The sequence below is a fragment of the Polypterus senegalus genome, chromosome 4 (assembly GCF_016835505.1).
Source record: "Polypterus senegalus isolate Bchr_013 chromosome 4, ASM1683550v1, whole genome shotgun sequence".
Classification (NCBI taxonomy): Eukaryota; Metazoa; Chordata; class Cladistia; order Polypteriformes; family Polypteridae; genus Polypterus; species Polypterus senegalus.
Window position 1 is genome coordinate 248,544,604 of NC_053157.1, and position 23,589 is coordinate 248,568,192.

At 42.7% G+C, this 23,589-nt stretch overlaps 2 protein-coding genes across 5 annotated transcripts in view; one reads left to right on the forward strand and one right to left on the reverse strand.

Annotated features, from left to right (window-relative positions):
- Positions 1-528: 528 nt before the first annotated feature.
- The window catches only part of LOC120528430 (E3 ubiquitin/ISG15 ligase TRIM25-like), a 72,672-nt gene continuing 49,611 nt past the window's right edge, over positions 529-23,589 (reverse strand). The window contains exons 6-9 of one of the 4 annotated variants that reach the window (XR_005633525.1): positions 22,474-23,182; positions 16,932-16,994; positions 16,186-16,261; positions 529-719 (exon numbers count right to left, since the gene is read on the reverse strand). The gene's annotated coding sequence lies outside the window, so the exon portion shown is untranslated. Of the gene's footprint in view, positions 720-8,772; positions 9,786-16,012; positions 16,262-16,931; positions 16,995-22,473; positions 23,183-23,589 lie in introns of those variants that run through there. The other 3 variants (XR_005633524.1, XR_005633526.1, XR_005633523.1) reach the window with 3 other exon arrangements.
- The window catches only part of LOC120528429 (tripartite motif-containing protein 16-like), a 108,321-nt gene continuing 96,210 nt past the window's right edge, over positions 11,479-23,589 (forward strand). Inside the window, exon 1 of the mRNA XM_039752581.1 lies at positions 11,479-11,715. Within this exon, the coding sequence (XP_039608515.1) occupies positions 11,529-11,715 (187 nt within the window). The 5' untranslated portion in view covers positions 11,479-11,528. The remainder of the gene's footprint in view (positions 11,716-23,589) is intronic.

A 23,589-nucleotide genomic window follows, 5' to 3' on the forward strand; every position in this document is an offset into this window, starting at 1 on the left:
TTAACGCCAGCAAACGACTGTAATACTCATTTGATCTTCTAACGAGAGGTAAGGGACCCGAGCAAATTCTTGCACCTGGGGTCTTCTCCTTCATGGCTTTAATTAGTGCTGTGAAGTCCGCCTTGAGAATCACAGACTGTCGGTGTCTCACATCGTTAACCCCGGCGTGTATCACAATGGATCCCACTGCACTGTTCTTGTACCTCTCGAAGACTGTTGGCACACATCTCATAACATCTCGGACACAAGCACTGGGAAAACCAGAGACAAAAGATTTCTGATTAGGGCATGTAATGTTTAGGTTTCTTACGATTGAATCACCAATCCCAAATAGATCACCCGGAGTTATAAGCAAACTGGGGGCACTGAGAAGGTCAAACCAGTTCTGGGTGGAGATGCTTGCCTGTGCCGATGGAGACGTTCTAGCCTTAAACCCCGCCTGCATAGCTGAAACAGGCCGAGATTCTTCATCGTTGGCGTCGTTGCTCCGATGACGAGGCGCGGGAGTGAAGCTCACTTGGCCTTGAAAGTGAGCGGCACAGCGTGGAATCGATATAACCGAACTGCAATTTGCTCTGGCGATTTCTGATGTCGGGGAGGATTTTTCCAGCAGATACTTCAGGTGCCTCCATCTGGACAGGAGTTTCTTCATCTGGATGTCGATCTTCGACGACAGGGTTCATCTCTCCATTGGTCAATGTTTGCTTCCGCTTCATGCCCTAGGAAAGAATGAATGAATGTGTTTCAGCTTTTATCCCTCCAGATCAGAGAATGTCCAGTTCCATTGCTTCAAAATACCACTCACATCTACAGTTATTCCCAGTTTCAAATAAAAACTAACAGTATCAGATCCCAGGGGCAGTAGTAAGCATTGTGATCGTGACTGAGAGAATAAAAGTGAAAAAAAGGCAACTTTTACCAGTCCTATAAATGTACACTGTCTGTTACAGATGCAAACCAAATGTATGTGTGTACTGTATAATATTAACAATAAGAGCAGCTCACTACTGAAAACGGCAAATATAGGAGGCAGACGGGATTGAACCAGGGACTCTAGATCACAAGTTAGCAAATCTTACAGCTACCCCCCGGAAACTGTTGTATCGGCCTTGAACCTTTTGTGAAAGTGTTTATTTGATCTTTGGAGTTCAGGCTTCATACATTATATATTTTATGCCTACGTTTTGCCATTTACTACTAAAATATGAAAACATTTCTGTTTTAACAATGTGTTTACACAGATTACTGTAGAAACAGAACACACATGAAATGCATATGTTCCAAATAACAATCTATTATTTCCACTCTAAAACTTCAGCACTTCACACCCAGATAATCAATCAGGGCATGAGCTGGGAGAAGTTTGTGCACGTTCTGACGGTGAGGGGATGGGAATACAGGCTGCTTGCTGATTGTCTTTATCTGCATATTTGCAGGACAAAACACGCTGATGGAAAGGTGCTAAGGGATTTAAGGTGGGCCAGATCTACAAGTTTTTCGTAGGCTCTGGTAATTCTAGTGTTAATGGGCACTGTAAAGTGTTAAATCATATTGGGCCACCTTAATTTTCCCAGTTTTGTGACAAAACAGATTCCTTTGTTAAATTAAAGTTGTCTTTAACATTTTTGACCTGTGCAGAACCAAAATGTGGAGTGAGTTGTCAGACCCCTGATGATCTTCTAGATGTTGCAGAGTCCAGAATCTCCTCCCCATATGTTTCAGCAACTAAAAGATCAACGCAGTGAACATGCCTGCCCAGCTGCTATGAAGATTTGTATTACTCCGGGACAAGGAACTGAGGGTGAGCAACATAGCAGCCGATTGACTGCTGAGGTGGGTAAGCGGGTCCAGGGAAAAGATGGAGAATGGCGAGATGTTCAAGAGAAGGGAAGGCTCCTTAGGGAACTTTCAGGAAAATGAAAGAAGGAGAGGCTGAGTGCAGTGGGAATTAAATAGGAGCTGGCGCAAGAAAGGTGTTTTGGGAAGAAGTACAAGTGGGCAAAACAACAGGAAAGTTTGGGGCATAGCTGGAGTGCTGTCTTGTTGTTTCAAAATAAAACTTCCAATTCAGAGTCCCTCACTACTGCCATCCTGTTGGTCATTACAATACATTGCTCATCTCGTTTATTATGTTTATTTATCAAAATTTATGCTAAAAAGAATTTTATTCACAGTGTATTTGTTGGTTGAAACATGATTGAAATTTGCAACTTACTGTACTGTCATTTATATACAAAACAATTTCTTATCCAGATGTGGATATGAGAAAGAGAAATGTCTGCCATTCATTTTGATATTCAGAACATGCAAATTAAGTTAAGTATGAAGAATTGATGGCCATTTTAATCAAAGTTGTGATTAGTGTAAAGTAAAACTTTCACTTTGGTTTCTTCACAAGTCACTTCCTTGTTTGTCTGACTGATTCTCTCTGCCTGCCTCTCCTCAGACTGATGATGGATGAAGCCCCGCTGTTTGTATCACAGGATGAGTTCCCCTGCTCAGTGTGTCTGGACACCCTGACTGACCCGTGTCACTGCATTGTGGTCACAGTTTCTGTCTGAAGTGCCTCACAGACTGCTGGGATCAGAGCCAAGAGTACAGCTGTCCTCAGTGCAGACACACCTTCACCACAAGGCCTGAGCTGAACAGAAACACAATAAAGCAGTAACCCAGAAGCACCACAAGCTGGTTGATCCTGATAGAAATCTGAAGGAGAAACTCTTTGCAAAACATCAGAAGAGCCTGGAAATATTCTGTTAAACTGATGATTTGAGTATCTACACGATGTGTGTGGTAACTGGTGTGGCAGTAATGACCATCACCACGTGGGTGACTCAAAATCTCTAAGAGAAAGCAGGGATGAGGATGTTTATATCACATAGGATTTATTCTCTTTGATTCGGGAGCATTGCTATTACAGGACACTATAACAAGATGCACACAGCATTTCTGCTAATTAAGGTCTTTTATACACAAGGAAATGTTACATAATTTGATTAGTTATTTCATACAAAGATTCTTATCATCATTGGCGGCTTCCAGTTGCTAGCCGGAAACAGGGCAAAAGAAGCCTCAGCAGATTATAACTTAGCATGGTCAGGAGAAACACACACATTTGTCCCACAATCAGATCACTGATTTCCAGCATAGCGTGTGTGCTTTGCCATTTTCAGTTCCTTCCTTTATCAGCACAGACGTTGATGGCAGCTTCCGTCCTCATTCACCAAACAAAATATGGTTTCCTGCTGACAGCCTAAAGCATTCTGCCTGCATCCTGTCTCATATGCCCCGGCTACTTGATAACACCTTTACATTACAGAATACATTTTACTAAATGTGTTTAATTATTTTAAGAAATAAAATTTAAACGTCATAACTATTAAAATTATCACAATACCACACTGGACATAAAAATCATGAAATGGTTGAGCTGAAGACAGAAAGAGAAGAAACCAAAGTGAGTGGGGCTTACTGTTTAAAGCAAACAACATGAATAACAGGAGTTAAGTGATTTATAAATGTAAAGTTAAAAACAATATCTGTTCATCCATTTCTTATACCTGATTTTATAAGTTTAAAGAGTATGGAGATGGAACCTGTCCTGGAGAGATTGGGTGTGAGACGTGAAACAGCCCAGGATGAGACACCCGGCACATCCATGAGCAGTGGAGTGAGCTGAGGGTCCTCGTTACACTGAGCCGAGTTTCTTTGGGCTCAATCAGTTTCTTTATTTTGAGTCATCTAAGGCAGTGGTGGGCAAACTACAGCCTGCAGACCAGAACTGTGCCCTAACTCGGTGTGAGCGTCACTTCAGCTGTTTGTAGAAATATCTCACACTCTGACATCTTATTAAGATGAAGCTACAGCTGGCTGGTGTAAGTTAGTAAGTCACCATACTGTGTCACCCACCACATCGTTCAACACCCCCGGGTTTGACCACATGAATGAGACAATCGTCACACACAGCACAATTGTCTTCAGCTGCCTGCTGGCCTTTGTCTTGTTTGTGTGTTTTTAAATAATTTGTGTTGGCGTTTGGGCTGATCTCAGGCCTTTTTAAGAGATGCGTTATAGTCCCACGTTAACCAATCTCTATTGTATTTCAGAGTTAAGTTCAAGATACTTTCAATAAATTTAATTCAGAGATTGTGATGTTAATTAAATAAGTAACAAAGCACAGAGATCATCTCATTTAGCAGAGCAGTAAGGACACTTTGAATGTTAATTCCTGAATGCGTGGCGGGTCAGCTGCCTTCACGCGTCAGGTGGGCAGCAGTGGCACTCACAGTGCAATGCAATCTGGTTTGTACCTCTCGTCATTGTGAGTGGCCGTACTGTAGACATATCAGCAACACAATCACCTGGGGAGCGATCAGCTGATGCCGGTACCTCACTTTGATTTTGATACAAAGGATCTGAAGTTCAAGATCAAAAGCGAGAGTTCAACAAGTCGGAGTCTGATTCAGTGGTAATACACAAAACGTCGTCCATGGAGTATTTTTTACTTTATGCATTCACTTCACTGACTTGTCAGATGTCGAAGTCATTTTAGATGTTGTTTGCTCTTCACTACTCATGAATTTACAAAGAATCAAGGTCAAATCATCAAAGATAGCACAGAGAGTCAAACTGCACAATGTATAGTACACTAAGTTTAGGTAAAAGGCACTTACATGTTGACCACCATTTGGTGCTGCTTCAATTAAAGAAATTGTGTCAGATTGTCTATGAAAGGTCTCAGTATGTGGACACGGATTTTGCTGTGTCCTCAGAATAATGTTAAAGCAGCTCAGTTCAGAGGTGAACACGTGTTTAGCAAACAACATCTAAAACAGCAATGAAGTGTATATTGAATGAAGTGGCCTTATATTTTTCAAGTTAAAATGAATCGGTTCACTACTTTGGTAATCTGACTCTAATTCTGGGTCTATTGTTATAAGAGGTCTACCTCTTCTACGCAGTGGTGTGCTGGGGAGGGAACATAAAGATGAAGGACGCCTCACGCCTGGACAAACTTGTTAAGGAAGGCAGGCTCTATTGTAGGAATGAAGCTGGACAGTTTAACATCTGTGGCAGAGTGACGAGCATTAAGCAAACTCCTGTCAATCATGAAGAATCCACTGCATCCACTGAACAGGATCATCTCCAGGCAGAGGAGCAGCTTCATCAACAGACTGTTGTCACCGTCCTGCTCCACTGACAGACTGAGGAGACCCCACACTATGCGACTCTTCAATTCCACCCGCTGGTAAACGTTAACATTATACAAAATAATACATGCATTTTTATTACTTTAATTTAATATATATATATATATATATTTTTTTTGTATTAATATACTGCTGCTGGATTATGTGAATTTCCCCTTGGGATTAATAAAGTATCTATCTATCTATCTATCTATCTATCTATCTATCTATCTATCTATCTATCTATCTATCTATCTATCTATCTATCTATCTATCTATCTAAGTAGTTATATGCATGCGGCTTCTATCAAAATGATTTATGACCCTTAAGCCCCGCCCCCTGTAACGCAATACCTGATTGGTTCAGGAAACTGTCAGGGGCCTTTTGATGGATTTCTGCCCCTCATCGGAAAGACCTAGCCCCAACCCCGGCACCTGATTGATTCAGGAAACTGTCAAGGGCCTTTTGATGAATGTCTGCCCCTCCTTGAACCCACCCCCGGCACCTGATTGGTTCAGGAAACTATCAAGGGCCTTTTGATGGATGTCTGCCCCCTCGTTGAACCCACCCCCCGGCAGCTGTTTGGTTCAGGAAACTGTCAGAGGCATTTTGATGGATGTCTGTTCCCTGCTTGAACTCATCCCATAGCCACCTGCTTAATTAAACAAACTGTCAAGGGCAATTTGATGGATGTCTGCCCCCCACCCCTCCTTGAACAGGCATGCCCAGGGCATGTCCTGACAAATCCAGGCAAGTTTCTATCCAGACCCTGCCGTCCACCTTTTCTGAAAGGGCTGTATAAAAAAGCGGATCATCTTCAGTTCTAAAGACTCTGTGAAGAAAAATCGAATCTATGCCCAATACCCTGGTGAAGCGTCCGTTCCGCAGAATCTATTTGAATGATTGTTTGAGAAGGGTTAAAAGATGTTTGGTGCCTGAGTTTCTTGAAGCTGAAGCTCGGTCTAAGTTGCGCGAAACACAGCTGCTATCAGAGGACAACAAGGAAAACTGTCTGCCGGCTTTAGTATTGAAGGACTGAATTCTGCAAATTGAAACGGCGGTCGAGTAACACACTATGAGGGCTGAAACGTAACTCGATTCGAGTGATGACGCCATGGAAAACCCTCCTTTATTTTAAGCCACACCCTTCCCTTTTATCATAAATACATAGCCTGTTAGTCAGAGGACCAAAAGGAGGACCATTTAAAGTTCCCCAGCATGTCGACAGCTACAGACTTTGAAATGACGGGAATCGGCGTAACACCCTCTGGGGTCCCGCCTGAAGCTCCAAAGCCTGAAGCTTCATGGTCTGAGACTTCATGGCCTGAGTCTTCATGGCCTGAATCTTACCAGTTCCATAACTCGGTCCGGACTGACAGACTTCAAGATCCCCAAGAATCTGACCTCCGGTATTTTAGTATACGACCCAATTACAGTCTCTGGTCAAGAGACCTTGAGCCGGATTGTGGATTCCATTCTCCAGGTCCTGGGTGGTCTTCTCCCATCTTCGCTAATGATGATCAGATGGATAACCCCGTCTCCGCCAAGGGTGCTCAGATGGATAGCACCGTCTCTGATAAGGGTACTCAGACAGACATCTCTTACCTAGCTCCAGGACAACCGTGGGTGATCAGACAAGATCTGGAGGAACCGATGTCGATCAAACTGTCTGAGACACAGATGGAGTGCTGCCTGAAACCTGGAAAAAGGCTCAGCAAATTGTTAAAGGGCTGATGACATGTCTGCTGGATATCATCGCCTACTACGACCAGAAAAAAGAATGTCAAGGCTGCGAGATAGCCCATCCCAGCCAAGAGGTATTCTTCAAAAGCTCCAGCAGAGCGTTAACTACGGCTATTTCATCAGAATTTAGAACCTGGAGCGCATTATTAATGAGATCAAATCTTCTCCTTCTGTACTTTCTTCTTCTCCTTCTTCTCTTTGCTTCTCTTCTGTCTGATGTTGTGTTGGCACTTTTTCTATAGTGTCGTTTCTTGTGACTGAAGACAGAGAGATATAATTAAAGTTGGTAAAAAATCTTTTATTAATACACACCAGGCAAGGGTAAGATGACAGAGAAGCACAGTTCTAGGACACCTGCCCTTCATCTGCCTCGAGGGGTCGGTGTCCCAAATCTTTTATAGGGCCTTTGTCTTATGACTTTAGTTGCACAAGAATTTCAAACCGTTACATCTTACAACATTTTGCATGGATCAGCATTTACCACATCCTTTAAGTTCATCAGTTGGTCACTTGTGGTTTTAGTTCATCAGTTGGTCACTTGTGTTTTTTTGTTCGTTAGGAGAAACAAGAAATTCCACTTGTCATGTGCACTATGGACAAGACAGGGTCTGCATGGCTTTTTGTCACATACACCAGATTGATCAATACTTTTTATTATTTTTCCACAGTTGCTTTCAAAATGAGGCATATTTATTATAAAGTTTCATTCCATGGTTTCACAACACATGAATGTTCCATGCACCTGATTGGCTGGCTGTCAATATGATGGATGAATTGTGCTCCCCAGGTAATAAAGTTCTTTGATATTGCCTCGGTTTTTCCTTTCAGAGGCCGTAAACCCAATTGATGTCCCAGATGCCCATCCGTAAAGTAATCAATAGCCTGAGGTATCAGCTCAGGCTTCCTTTCCCAGGCTGTAAACCAAATTAGCACTAAGCTATGAACAACTGTCATAAAAGTGAGGTATAAGGAAAAGGATACGTCTTTTTTATTATAATGCCTCCTACATCTGAATTCATCTTGTTGGAACTAAGCAAAATATAATACAGAATAAGAAGTAGATTTTATACACCATAACAATAGGTATATATGATATTTGAAATAACTCATTTTATGACCTGTAAAGTACATTTTGGAAAACATTGTGGCATGGATGCAACATTATTCACATTATTCATATTCATTCGCATAACATGTTCTGGTTGTAATCAGTGACCACATGTTTTTTTTTCCCGATCTTGCCAGTCCCCACATGTTGCTGTATGCTGTTTCTTTTGTACTCCAGGGCATGCAGAGGAAAGAATAGTACAGAAAGGTCAGTTCAGCGCTATATGCAATTATCAATTTTAAATTCACAAACACGCAAGGACAGTCCTTCCTACATTTACGACATGTGTACCTGTTGCAATGTACACACTTCTCTCTATGCTGTGGTTTCTATTACACACCTGAAAAAAAGAGACAATATATGTGACATTTTGTAGAAATCATTTTATGACCTGAATAGTACCAATCAGAAAACATCACACAAATGCAATATTATTTGAAAATGAACAGCATTAGATTGGGTGTGAATTTATACTGGCGCTGTTACTTAAAGTCAGATCAGGAGGGGCGGGGTTAGTACAGCGTGATCGTGATTGAGAGAATAAAACTGAAAAAAGCTAACTTTTACAAGTACAATAAATTTATACCCAATGTCCCATATATTTGTCTCTTTCTTTTTTTCTCCATGCTGCATTGACATTGTGCACCAGAAGGCGTGAACTTATTCAGTGTGAGCAGGAACACGCAGGTGGCCAGTTGCTGTGTGCTATAACAAGCTTGACCTGGCGGCGATCAACGGACATGTACTGTACAAGGCATGTATGGGGTCCAATGAGAAAAGAAGAGTGTTCATGGCACACCTTGCAGAAGAACTTCGTTGTCGCATCTTACTAGAAAAAGCGATGGAAAAAGAAAAGGAGGATGCAACATCAACAAGCTTCTGTTCCAAGACAGCCGCTTTCCCCTGGAAAGTAAACTGAGTCAGCAGACCATCCCTCTTGAAGAAACGTGGCCTCTCCCAAAAGAGGTCCCAGTGGTCTACAAACTCGATGCTTTGACTCTCGCAGAAGCCTTTCAGTCATATGTTTAACGCCAGCAAACGACTGTAATACTCATTTGATCTTCTAACGAGAGGTAAGGGACCCGAGCAAATTCTTGCACCTGGGGTCTTCTCCTTCATGGCTTTAATTAGTGCTGTGAAGTCCGCCTTGAGAATCACAGACTGTCGGTGTCTCACATCGTTAACCCCGGCGTGTATCACAATGGATCCCACTGCACTGTTCTTGTGCCTCTTGAAGACTGTTGGCACACATCTCATAACATCTCGGACACAAGCACTGGGAAAACCAGAGACAAAAGATTTCTGATTAGGGCATGTAATGTTTAGGTTTCTTACGATTGAATCACCAATCCCAAATAGATCACCCGGAGTTATAAGCAAACTGGGGGCACTGAGAAGGTCAAACCAGTTCTGGGTGGAGATGCTTGCCTGTGCCGATGGAGACGTTCTAGCCTTAAACCCCCGCCTGCATAGCTGAAACAGGCCAGATTCTTCATTGTTGGCGTCGTTGCTTCGACGACAAGGCGCAGGGGTGAAGCTCACTTGGCCTTGAAAGTGAGCGGCACAGCGTGGAGTCGATATAAACGAACTGCGATTTGCTCTGACGATTTCTGATGTCGGGGAGGATTTTTCCAGCAGATACTTCAGGTGCCTCCATCTGGACAGGAGTTTCTTCATCTGGATGTCGATCTTCGACGACAGGGTTCATCTCTCCATTGGTCATTATTTGCTTCCGCTTCATGCCCTAGGAAAGAATGAATGAATGTGTTTCAGCTTTTATCCCTCCAGATCAGAGAATGTCCAGTTCCATTGCTTCAAAATACCACTCACATCTACAGTTATTCCCAGTTTCAAATAAAAACTAACAGTATCAGATCCCAGGGGGGCGGTAGTAAGCATTGTGATCGTGACGGAGAGAATAAAAGTGAAAAAAAAAAATGGTAACTTTTACAAGTCCTATAAATGTACACTGTCTGTTACAGATGCAAACCAAATGTATGTGTGTACTGTATAATATTAACAATAAGAGCAGCTCACTACTGAAAACGGCAAATATAGGAGGCAGACGGGATTGAACCAGGGACTCTAGATCACAAGTTAGCAAATCTTACAGCTACCCCCCGGAAACTGTTGTATCGGCCTTGAACCTTTTGTGAAAGTGTTTATTTGATCTTTGGACTTCAGGCTTCATACATTATATAGTTTCTGCCTACATTTTGTCATTTACTATTAAAATATGAAAACATTTCTGTTTTAACAATGTGTTTACACAGATTATCGTAGAAACAGAACACACATGAAATGCATGTGTTCCAAGTAACGATCTATTATTTCCACTCTAAAACTCCAGCTCTTCACTACCAGATAATCAAGCAAGGCATGAGCTGGGAGAAGTTTGTGCACGTTCTGCGGCGGTGGGGGGATGGGAATACAGGCTGCTTGCTGCTTGTCTTTATCTGCACATTTGCAGGACAAAACACGCTGATGGAAAGGTGCGAAGGGATTTAAGGTGGGCCGGATCTACAAGTTTTTTCGTAGGCTCTGGTAATTCTAGTGTTAATGGGCACTGTAAAGTGTTAAAACATATTGGGCCACCTTAATTTTCCCAGTTTTGTTACAAAACAGATTCCTTTGTTAAATTAAAGTTGTCTTTAACATTTTTGACCTGTGCAGAACCAAAATGTGGAGTGAGTTGTCAGACCCCTGATGATCTTCTAGATGTTGCAGAGTCCAGAATCTCCTCCCCATATGTTTCAGCAACTAAAAGATCAACGCAGTGAACATGCCTGCCCAGCTGCTATGAAGATTTGTATTACTCCGGGGACAAGGAACTGAGGGGTGAGCAACATAGCAGCCGATTGACTGCTGAGGTGGGTAAGCGGGTACAGGGACAAGATGGAGAATGGCGAGATGTTCAAGAGAAGGGAAGGCTCCTTAGGGAACTTTCAGGAAAATGAAAGAAGGAGAGGCTGAGTGCAGTGGGAATTAAATAGGAGCTGGCACAAGAAAGGTCTTTTGGGAAGAAGTACAAGTGGGCAAAAACAACAGGAAAGTTTGGGGCGTAGCTGGAGTGCTGTCTTGTTGCTTCAAAATAAAACTTCCAGTTCAGAGTCCCTCACTACTGCCATCCTGTTGGTCATTACAATACATTGCTCATCTCGTTTATTATGTTTATTTATCAAAATTATGCTAAAAAGAATTTTATTCACAGTGTATTTGTTGGTTGAAACATGATTGAAATTTGCAACTTACTGTACTGTCATTTATATACAAAACAATTTCTTATCCAGATGTGAATATGAGAAAGAGAAATGTCTGCCATTCATTTTGATATTCAGAACATGCAAATTAAGTTAAGTATGAAGAATTGATGGCCATTTTAATCAAAGTTGTGATTAGTGTAAAGTAGAACTTTCACTTTGGTTTCTTCACAAGTCACTTCCTTGTTTGTCTGACTGATTCTCTCTGCCTGCCTCTCCTCAGACTGATGATGGATGAAGCCCCGCTGTTTGTATCACAGGATGAGTTCCCCTGCTCAGTGTGTCTGGACACCCTGACTGACCCCGTGTCACTGCATTGTGGTCACAGTTTCTGTCTGAAGTGCCTCACAGACTGCTGGGATCAGAGCCAAGAGTGCAGCTGTCCTCAGTGCAGACACACCTTCACCACAAGGCCTGAGCTGAACAGAAACACAATAAAGCAGTAACCCAGAAGCACCACAAGCTGGTTGATCCTGATAGAAATCTGAAGGAGAAACTCTTTGCAAAACATCAGAAGAGCCTGGAGATATTCTGTAAAACTGATGATTTGTGTATCTGCACGATGTGTGTGGTAACTGGTGTGGCAGTAATGACCATCACCACGTGGGTGACTCAAAATCTCTAAGAGAAAGCAGGGATGAGGATGTTTATATCACATAGGATTTATTCTCTTTGATTCGGGAGCATTGCTATTACAGGACACTATAACAAGATGCACACAGCATTTCTGCTAATTAAGGTCTTTTATACACAAGGAAATGTTACATAATTTGATTAGTTATTTCATACAAAGATTCTTATCATCATTGGCGGCTTCCAGTTGCTAGCCGGAAACAGGGCAAAAGAAGCCTCAGCAGATTATAACTTAGCATGGTCAGGAGAAACACACACATTTGTCCCACAATCAGATCACTGATTTCCAGCATAGCGTGTGTGCTTTGCCATTTTCAGTTCCTTCCTTTATCAGCACAGACGTTGATGGCAGCTTCCGTCCTCATTCAGCAAACAAAATATGGTTTCCTGCTGACAGCCTAAAGCATTCTGCCTGCATCCTGTCTCATATGCCCCGGGCTACTTGAAAATGCCTTTACATTACAGAGTACATTTTACTAAATGTGTTTAATTATTTTAAGAAATAAAATTTAAACGTCATAACTATTAAAATTCTCACAATACCACACTGGACATAAAAATCATGAAATGGTTGAGCTGGAGACAGAAAGAGAAGAAAACAAAGTGAGTGGGGCTTACTGTTTAAAGCAAAAACATAAATAACAGAAGTTAAGTGATTTATAAATGTAAAGTTAAAAACAATATCTATTCATCCATCTCTTATACCTGATTTAATAAGTTTAAAGAGTAGGGAGATGGAGCCTGTCCTGGTGAGATTGGGTGCGAGGCGTGAAACAGCCCAGGATGAGACACCCGGTACATCCATGAGCAGTGGAGTGAGCTGAGGGTCCTCGTTACACTGAGCCGAGTTTCTTTGGGCTCTAATCAGTTTCTTTATTTTGAGTATCTAAGGCAGTGGTGGGCAAACTACAGCCTGCAGACCAGAACTGTGCCCTGACTTGGGTGTGAGCGTCACTTCAGCTGTTTGTAGAAATATCTCACACTCTGACATCTTATTAAGATGAAGCTACAGCTGGCTGGTGTAAGTTTAGTAAGTCACCATACTGTGTCACCCACCACATCGTTCAACACCCCGGGTTTGACCACATGAACGAGACAATCGCCACACACAGCACAAGTGTCTTCAGCTGCCTGCTGGCCTTTGTCTTGTTGGTGTGTTTTTAAAGAATTTGTGTTGGCGTTTGGGCTGATCTCAGGCCTTTTTAAGAGATGCGTTATAGTCCCACGTTAACCAACCTCTATTGTATTTCAGAGTTAGGTTGAAGATACTTTCAATAAATTTAATTCAGAAATTGTGATGTTAATTAAATAAGTAACAAAGCACAGAGATCATCTCATTTAGCAGAGCAGTAAGGACACTTTGAATGTCAATTCCTGAATGCGTGGCGGGTCAGCTGCCTTCACGCGTCAGGTGGGCAGCAGTGGCACTCACAGTGCAATGCAATCTGGTTTGTACCTCTCGTCATTGTGAGTGGCCGTACTGTAGACATATCAGCAACACAATCACCTGGGGTGCAATCAGCTGATGCCGGTACCTCACTTTGATTTTGATACAAAGGATCTGAAGTTCAAGATCAAAAGCGAGAGTTCAACAAGTCGGAGTCTGATTCAGTGGTAATACACAAACGTCGTCCATGGAGTATTTTTTACTTTATGCATTCACTTCACTGACTCGTCAGATGTCGAAGTCATTTAAGATGTTGTTTGCTCTTCACTACTCATGAATTTACAAAGAATCAAGGTCAAATCATCAAAGATAGCACAGAGAGTCAAACTGCACAATGTATAGTACACTAAGTTTAGGTAAAAGGCACTTACATGTTGACCACCATTTGGTGCTGCTTCAATTAAAGAAATTGTGTCAGATTGTCTATGAAAGGTCTCAGTATGTGGACACGGATTTTCCTGTGTCCTCAGAATAATGTTAAAGCAGCTCAGTTCAGAGGTGAACACGTGTTTAGCAAACAACATCTAAAACAGCAATGAAGTGTATATTGAATGAAGTGGCCTTATATTTTTCAAGTTAAAATGAATCGGTTCACTACTTTGGTAATCTGACTCTAATTCTGGGTCTATTGTTATAAGAGGTCTACCTCTTCTACGCAGTGGTGTGCTGGGGAGGGAACATAAAGATGAAGGACGCCTCACGCCTGGACAAACTTGTTAAGGAAGGCAGGCTCTATTGTAGGAATGAAGCTGGACAGTTTAACATCTGTGGCAGAGTGACGAGCATTAAGCAAACTCCTGTCAATCATGAAGAATCCACTGCATCCACTGAACAGGATCATCTCCAGGCAGAGGAGTAGCTTCATCAACAGACTGTTGTCACCGTCCTGCTCCACTGACAGACTGAGGAGACCCCACACTATGCGACTCTTCAATTCCACCCGCTGGTAAACGTTAACATTATACAAAGTTATTGTCTGTTTTTTACATGCATTTTTATTACTCTTTAATTTAATATATATATATATATATATATTTTTTGTATTAATATACTGCTGCTGGATTATGTGAATTTCCCCTTGGGATTAATAAAGTATCTATCTATCTATCTATCTATCTATCTATCTATCTATCTATCTATCTATCTATCTATCTATCTATCTATCTATCTATCTATCTATCTAAGTAGTTATATGCATGCGGCTTCTATCAAAAAGATTTATGACCCTTAAGCCCCACCCCTGTAACGCAATACCTGATTGGTTCAGGAAACTGTCAGGGGCCTTTTGATGAATTTCTGCCCTCTCATTGAACCCACCCCCCGGCAGCTGTTTGGTTCAGGAAACTGTCAGAGGCATTTTGATGGATGTCTGTTCCCTGCTTGAACTCATCCCATAGCCACCTGCTTAATTAAACAAACTGTCAAGGGCAATTTGATGGATGTCTGCCCCCCACCCCTCCTTGAACAGGCATGCCCAGGGCATGTCCTGACAAATCCAGGCAAGTTTCTATCCAGACCCTGCCGTCCACCTTTTCTGAAAGGGCTGTATAAAAAAGCGGATCATCTTCAGTTCTAAAGACTCTGTGAAGAAAAATCGAATCTATGCCCAATACCCTGGTGAAGCGTCCGTTCCGCAGAATCTATTTGAATGATCATTTGAGAAGGGTTAAAAGATGTTTGGTGCCTGAGTTTCTTGAAGCTGAAGCTCGGTCTAAGTTGCGCGAAACACAGCTGCTATCAGAGGACAACAAGGAAAACTGTCTGCCGGCTTTAGTATTGAAGGACTGAATTCTGCAAATTGAAACGGCGGTCGAGTAACACACTATGAGGGCTGAAACGTAACTCGATTCGAGTGATGACGCCATGGAAAACCCTCCTTTATTTTAAGCCACACCCTTCCCTTTTATCATAAATACATAGCCTGTTAGTCAGAGGACCAAAAGGAGGACCATTTAAAGTTCCCCAGCATGTCGACAGCTACAGACTTTGAAATGACGGGAATCGGCGTAACACCCTCTGGGGTCCCGCCTGAAGCTCCAAAGCCTGAAGCTTCATGGTCTGAGACTTCATGGCCTGAGTCTTCATGGCCTGAATCTTACCAGTTCCATAACTCGGTCCGGACTGACAGACTTCAAGATCCCCAAGAATCTGACCTCCGGTATTTTAGTATACGACCCAATTACAGTCTCTGGTCAAGAGACCTTGAGCCGGATTGTGGATTCCATTCTCCAGGTCCTGGGTGGTCTTCTCCCATCTTCGCTAATGATGATCAGATGGATAACCCCGTCTCCGCCAAGGGTGCTCAGATGGATAGCACCGTCTCTGATAAGGGTACTCAGACAGACATCTCTTACCTAGCTCCAGGACAACCGTGGGTGATCAGACAAGATCTGGAGGAACCGATGTCGATCAAACTGTCTGAGACACAGATGGAGTGCTGCCTGAAACCTGGAAAAAGGCTCAGCAAATTGTTAAAGGGCTGATGACATGTCTGCTGGATATCATCGCCTACTACGACCAGAAAAAAGAATGTCAAGGCTGCGAGATAGCCCATCCCAGCCAAGAGGTATTCTTCAAAAGCTCCAGCAGAGCGTTAACTACGGCTATTTCATCAGAATTTAGAACCTGGAGCGCATTATTAATGAGATCAAAATTGTCGATCGGATGTGTCACCGGATGTGGTAATTGAACAATTTGAGGAGATCGCGGAGGGGTGGGAATTTTAGGGGGCTTTATGGAATATTCTAAGTTATCAGACATCTCTTTTAATAGTCTCAGGTTTTCACTGGACGGTCTTTTCCTACCTTTACGCCCTTCAGGATGTTCACACTCACTGCCACTACCGTCACTGCTTCCGCTAGAGCTGTTTTCAGGCATGACCTAAATTTAATCAAAGGCTACAATTATGAACACAGAATATAATATGCAATTGTGAACACTGAATATAATATGCAATTATGAACACAGAATATAATATTTTGCAAAAAATATTATTTTCATAAAAAATAATATAAAGCGGCTCCATTATTTACGGGTTAGTTGGATGTAAAAGGCATTCATATGCATCAAGTCTAAACACATTTCGGGTGTGGAGTTGTACACAGGAGCCTCCAATTCTACAAAGTCCACCAGTAATTGGCGATGTCGCGCTGTCAGCCGCTCCAGTCTTTGTCGATGTCTCCATTGGTGTTTAGGACAGAGGGAATAACGGTTTATAGGCCGATATCCATGTTTAATAAAGTATCTATCTATCTATCTATCTATCTATCTATCTATCTATCTATCTATCTATCTATCTATCTATCTATCTATCTATCTATCTATCTATCTATCTATCTATCTATCAAAAAGAGGGCGCCAGAGAATACTGGACATCGATCTCAGAGAGAGGAGGGGTTTGTAGAGTTTGTCAGTTACGATACAGGTTTAGATTTTCTGAACTGTCCAGCACTTGCATTAGAATACCCGGGGGACTGGGGTCTGTAAATAAAATGTATGAACTTTCCTCATTTCACATTGTATGCCTTCAATAAACTGAAATGACACTTACTGCGATTGGTCAACCCTGAGGAAGCCCTTTGAGAAACTTCTTCACTGTGTAAAGGACTAGCTTCTAAAAACAAAACAAAAGTCCTAAGCTTCCAAGGTTTGCCTCGCTTCATTAAAAAACACGCGTGCTGTCTCTTTAAATCAATCCATCCACACATACAACCACAGCTCATGCGTTATCACCCTGCAGACTCTATTCCGCTAGATGCTTGTCCATATAAAAAATTCTATTTTACGTTAGCTAGACAGAATCTCGAACTAAATAGGTTATTTTGTAACTACCTGAAACCTCAATCCCTACACCAAGATAATAACTTTATCAAAACAGACACCCTAGTTCTTAATCCTATTCATTTACACATGAACAATACACTGGAGATGTCGCCCGGACTTTGGACACAAGCGCGTGCCCTAGCTCGCGCACACACGCACGAGTGCTCTGAAGCACCTAGACAAGCACCTTGCAAGCCTAAAGCATTTTAAAAAAGGGTCTTACCTGAATCTGTATAATAAATCGGAGACTCTACGGGGATATAACCCTCTAAAAATATCAAAAAAGCATTCAAACCTCCATTTTTAAAAACATGCTCGTTTAACGCTTATAAGAATCATAAAAGGGACTTACCTTGATTCGGAGACAGACCGCTTTCTGCAGGGATTCCTGTATGAACGCTAATTATTTTTCATTTAGTTCTAGTCGTTAAAAGTAGAAATCATTAAGAAGTTCATCAAAACGCACCGTCATGGCTGAAATTCATCTTGTCGTTCTCAAGGCGAACGGAGATATGGGTTTGGTTATGAAGTCCTCTCTTTTTATTGAGAAAAGAGTGGTATTTCGGAAGTGCTTTAATTATAAAATATTTAAAAGGGGATGAAAAAAGGTTTTAGACCAATTTTAAACCATCTCTCTTTATAGAGCGGTATTTTGGAAGTGCTTTATGATAGCAAATGTTTGCCAATCATTTGAACCGGACACAAGCAATGCTCGTTGCCGCGTCTTTTGAATGTCTCCTAAAAACATCCTTTGTTTTACAAGCTGCATTCCGCAAGGTAAGGCAATTTTTCACATCGGACGCATCCTGTTGCCTAGGTGCTGTGAATCGCTCCCTCCTCCTTTCCCCTACTCCGCCGTCTCTGTGCTGTGAAAAGCATTTCTGTATCCTCAGAGGTCCGATCTGTTTAAGGCTTTGGCTTTAAGATCCGAGGGACAAATGCCAGCGTGATTTCGAATCCTGCTTCTGGTAAATATTTGTGTTCCGTTCACTCTGGGATTATCTGAGTACAATTCTAACTTTGCGAAAGCACGGTGAATAGTTTTCTAAATGTGTTTCCTTAGGGGCAGCTGATTATTTAAAATCGGATGTAATGGATGGAACAGGGCTTTTTTAAGATATACAAAATATACATCCGAGGCTAGATTTTAGGACATCTCAAACATTCTTTCAAAGGTGATTTTTAAATCCTATTTAACTGTGTGGGTGATTTTAAATCCTTTAACTTTTAAAGTTACACACATAACTTGTTCTCCCAGCTGAGCATCTGCACGAACGTGCAAGCTTGATGCGCGCTCCCGTTCCGGGTTCGGGTGGGGGGTTGACAAGCATGCGCTCGCAGAACACAGCAAGGGGTGGGGGTGTTTCTGTCAGCAGAGCTCCGTCCTCATAGAGTTTGCAGCTATAGACGTGTGCCTGTTTGCGGGGCCGTGCAGGGGGGGCTGTCCGGCTCTCTCTGTCTACACAGAGCCTGTCAGTTTTGAGAGTCTCTGTTTGTACAGAGATTGAGAGAGAGCAGCGGCTGCTAAAAGCCGGGCTGCTTATCTTTCGAACTATACGCACTTGCCTGCGTGTACGCTTAGAGCTTCAGCCTGAGAGTCTCAGGCTGAGGTTATCTGCTCAGCTCTCATGCGTCAAGAGTGCAGGGTTACTAACAGCTTTTTAGAGTTCCATGTACTCTACTGTGTAGAGAGAGCCGGCAACTCGTATTTCGAGCTTGCCTGCGTGTACGCTTGGAGCTTCGACCCCTGGGCATCTCAGGGGTGCACGCAGAGGCTCAGCTCTCAGCTCTCACGCGTCAACTACGTAGAGAGAGTTAAGGGACAGCTTGTCAGCGCAGAGAATGTCTGGGGGCTTGACTTAGATAAAATAAAAAAACGGTTTACAAGTGCTAAACTAAGGTTTAGATCTTTAAAGTCATAGATTATTTGAAATAATAGATAGATACAGGAGTTCTTACCCAAACCGTAGAGGCAGGTAGCTCTGCCCCTTGAAACGCTTGTGCGTGTGTCCTCGCAAGAAGTGTGCCTGGAAGTGGAGGGGGCCAACCAACATGTACTGCCCAGCTATCAGGGGCTGCCTCACCAGGGGCCGTGGCAGGGCCTTCATGCTGGGGACATGGTGGTCGGGATGGCAGGGTCTGGATAGAAACCTGCTGGGATTTGTCAGGACAGGCCCTGGGCATGTCTGGTCTTGTCGAGGGTCCGAGGAAGAGGGGGGCTGGGTTCAAGCAGGGGACAGACATCCATCAAAAGGCCCTTGACAGTTTCCTGAACCAATCAGGTGCCAGGGGCGGGTTCAACGAGGGAGCAGACATCCATCAAAAGGCCCTTGATAGTTTCCTGAACCAATCAGGTGCCGGGGGCGGGTTCAACGAGGGGGCAGACATCCATCAAAAGGCCCCTGACAGTTTCCTGAACCAATCAGGTGCCGGGGGCGGGTCTAGGTTAAGTGGAGGGACCGGGACTTCCGGCCTTGCGTCATATGGGGCTGAACTTCCGGCATTGTGTCATAGGGCGGGACTTCCGGTATGACGTCACAGGGGCGGGGCTTAAGGGACATAAATCATTTTGACAGAAGCCGCATGCATATAACTATGTATCTATCTATCTATCTATCTATCTATCTATCTATCTATCTATCTATCTATCTATCTATCGCTGTTGTCAGTTGATTGTCTATCATTTGACTTGGATTCATTTACATAATTCAATTCCTTATATGCCTCTGAAGACAGACATCCACTTTTAGGACAGACTGGCATTAAGTGGTTTGGCACATTTTGCTTTATCTGCTGCTGTCAGCCCCTCTTTCGCTGACCCTTAGCTTCACATTACTGTCAGTTCTCCTCACTGGGTCTCTCCTTGACACTCAGTTTCAGGTCTCTTCTTATCAGACTGACCAAAGACAGACAAATGATACCCAGTGATATTTCAGGATGGCACTGCTCATCATTAGGTGAGTGAATGAAAAAACAAAATTTAAACTCTAGCAAACTTAGTGGATAAGACTTTGCACCATTTATCAAGATTGGACTTATGTGAGCCCATGAAAACTACGACAAAATACTCACTTCCTCCTTTATAAGTCTTTATATGCACCAGAGAACTGATCACTGCCCGCTCTCTGCCAGGATTAGCTTCTGCCCCATAGAAGAAACCTTATTGCCACAAAGGCCGAGTGATCCCCTTTAATCCTAAGACTAATGTGGTAGTAGGTGTTAAGAGAAGAGAGGCAATAGGGAAAGTATCTCAATAGAATAACTAAAGAAGGAAATCAAGTGATCAGAGATTACCAGTAGTTGTAATTTTTACTGCCAGCAAAAGAGGACCAGTGTGTGTAAAACCTCAAAGACTGTGACCTGCAATACACATCCACAGCCACAGGGGGAAAAGGCCAATAGAGACAAAAGTATCAGGATGAAGAAGGTCAAAGTGCAGTGAAAGTCCATCCACCTGAAGTGATCATAAACCAAGCCATAGGTTCACCTAATCTGATTCTGAGAACTGCTGGCTGTAACTCGGCAGTTTAAATAAAGCCAGTGAATGAATTCTACCATAACTGAAAGTAATGACCTGTGTGAAGGGGAAAGCTTTAGCTGTTGTAAGGGTCTCTTCATCAATTCAGTAAGAAAACTAAAGTGGGCTTAGAGCAGTGACTCCCTCTGACAGACACACACACACACACACAGAGGAGTGCCACTAATCTGTGTTCAAATCCATGTTACTATGAGAGTGTAGGCTCTAGACCAGGGGTGGGCAAATTACGGCCCATGGGCCACATCTGGCCCGTTGATCTTTTTAATTCGGCCCACCGAAGATTGGCACAAAATTGCCCAAATCAAATCATATAATTATGACTGCATTCATTTGACCTTGTCCTGTAATGCCTGGCATTCCACCAGGTGGCGCATTAGGCGCAGTGATACATTGACTTGATTTTGCGGAGCCCGGGTTACTCTCTGTTATTACTCAACTACAGCTCTGAACCCATCTGCAACAATAAGCGGGCCAAAGAAAAGAAAAGTCGACAGCGAGTGCCGAGTGTTTAATAAGGAATGGACAAGTAAATACTTTTTCACTGTCTGGTGAAAGGCTGTATGTCTTATTTGCCAAGAAACTGTTGTGGTTTTAAAGAAATACAACATCAGCCGTCACTTTTCCACCAAGCATGCTAATTACGCTAACAACCAGTCAACGCAAGAACGGACGGCTACCGCTCAGAGGTAAACTCCTTTATCCGACAAACTGTCATCCAAGAATCAAGCATGAAGGCAAGTTATGTGCAGGCATTCAAATTAGCAAAGACCAGCAAGCCTTTCTCCGAAGGGGAGTTTCTCAAAGAGCGCATGGTAGAGACAGCAGGTATCTTGTGTCCTGAAAGCAAAAACAAATTTGAAAAAATGAGCTTATCACGCAGGACAGTGACTCGCCGTGTTGAGCTAATTAACGTGGACTTAGCTAGCAAGTTAAACAAAAAAGCGGAGTCATTGACATTGTATTCCTTGGCACTGGACGAAAGTAATGACATAAAGGACACCGCTCAGCTTTTAATTTTTATCAGAGGGATAAATGACAATTTTGAGATAACGGAGGAGTTTTTGGCCATGGAATCCCTAAAGGAGAAAACACGGCGAGAGGACTTGTATGACAGCATGTCGGGGATCATCAATAGGCACAAACTACCTTGGAGTATGCTTGCCAACATTACCACAGATGGATCACGAAATCTGACTGGAAAAAACGTTGAGTAGCTCAAAAGAATCCAGGAGAGGGTGAAGGAGGACAACCCTGAGCAGGAGGTCATTTTCTTACACTGCCTAATCCACCAGGAAGCACTTTGTAAATCCGTATTGCAGCTTGACTACGTAGTGAAGCCAGTTGTAAAACTCGTTAACTTTATTAGGGGATTTCAGCATCGTCAGTTTATTAAGTTTCTTGAAAAAATTGACGCGGATCACCGGGACTTCCTTTACCACTACAATGTCCGCTGGTTATGTTTGGGGAAAGCATGTCGACGAGTGTGCGAGCTCAAACAGGAGATTATCTCATTTTTGGAGCTACTTGAGAAAGCTGACGATTTGCCTGAGCTGAGTGACGCAGATTGGCTTTGTGATTTAGCTTTTGCTGTGGACATACTGACACACATGAATGAGCTGAACGTGAAGCTACAAGGGAAAGACCAGTTTGTGCACGAAATGTACACAAATGTCAGAGCCAAACGTGCTTTACAATTCAAGCAGAGCTGGACCTCAAAGACAGAGCCCCTCACCTGCTGATTGATATGTAAGCTGATGTCTTCACAGGACCAATCGACTGCCTCCCTGACACCATACATTTGAACCTGGACAGGTTAGTACAGCCAGTCCAATGTTCTCCACATCATGTGCCAGTTAATATGAAGGATGTTGTCCAGCATGACAAATATGAAGCTGATGGCCATATTGCCTCGGTGTCTGAACTGACTGATTGGATCAGCAAGATCGTAATTGTGATGAAGCCTGATGAATTGTGGGTGAGCATAGACCCAACATTTGTGAATCAAGCACTGCGACCTTCTCACGATATTATGTCCACTCAGGAGGATGTACTGTAGGCTCTTTACCTTAGTTCAGCTCAAAGAGGTTGACTCCTCACCAATCCAATAAACAGTGAAGCTCAGTCTCTCTCTGCTGTCACAAAGGACTCATCTCTGAGACGTCAAGTTAATTAAAGACAATACAGAATGAGCCCCATAATGCCGTCTCCAGTTCTCCATTGCAGATGGCCAGTTCTGTAATTCAATGGTGGTCTGTACAGACTGTCCCAAGTGAGCCGGCACTCTCTTGCCTCCCAGTGTATCCCTCAGGGGTATCTGCATATTTCAGACTGGTATCGGACTTGAACTCACACTTTTTCTACCAGAGCTCCTTCCCTTCTGCAGACTCATATAGCAGATGTTTAGTCTCTCGGTGTCCTCCAGTTTTCCTCCATCACTTTACCTAAAATAAATGAGTTTGATTAAATATAAGTAGTGGCAAAAATGGTTTCATTTTACTCCAATTTTCATTTGAATTGCAGTACTCAAAAAAAGTGAGTATGCAAGGCTGGAAAGTAATGACTTTATAACAAATACATGCTACAATCCATGTATCTTTATTTATTTGAACATACACAGATAGTCACAACAATTGAGTTATATTTTCAAAGGAAAATTAAATCAAATGTCTGAGGATAACTTTTACTGAATTACTGACATTCAAATGTCAATGAAAATTGTCTTTTCTTTTTTTAAACTTTCTTCAAAAAGTATTTCTCAATCAATGTCCCAGGAATGAGTGCTAAACGAGAAGGAAACAGAGTGAAAGAGTGAAATCCTGCAGCAGGTGCCGCTCTTCAAACACGTCCT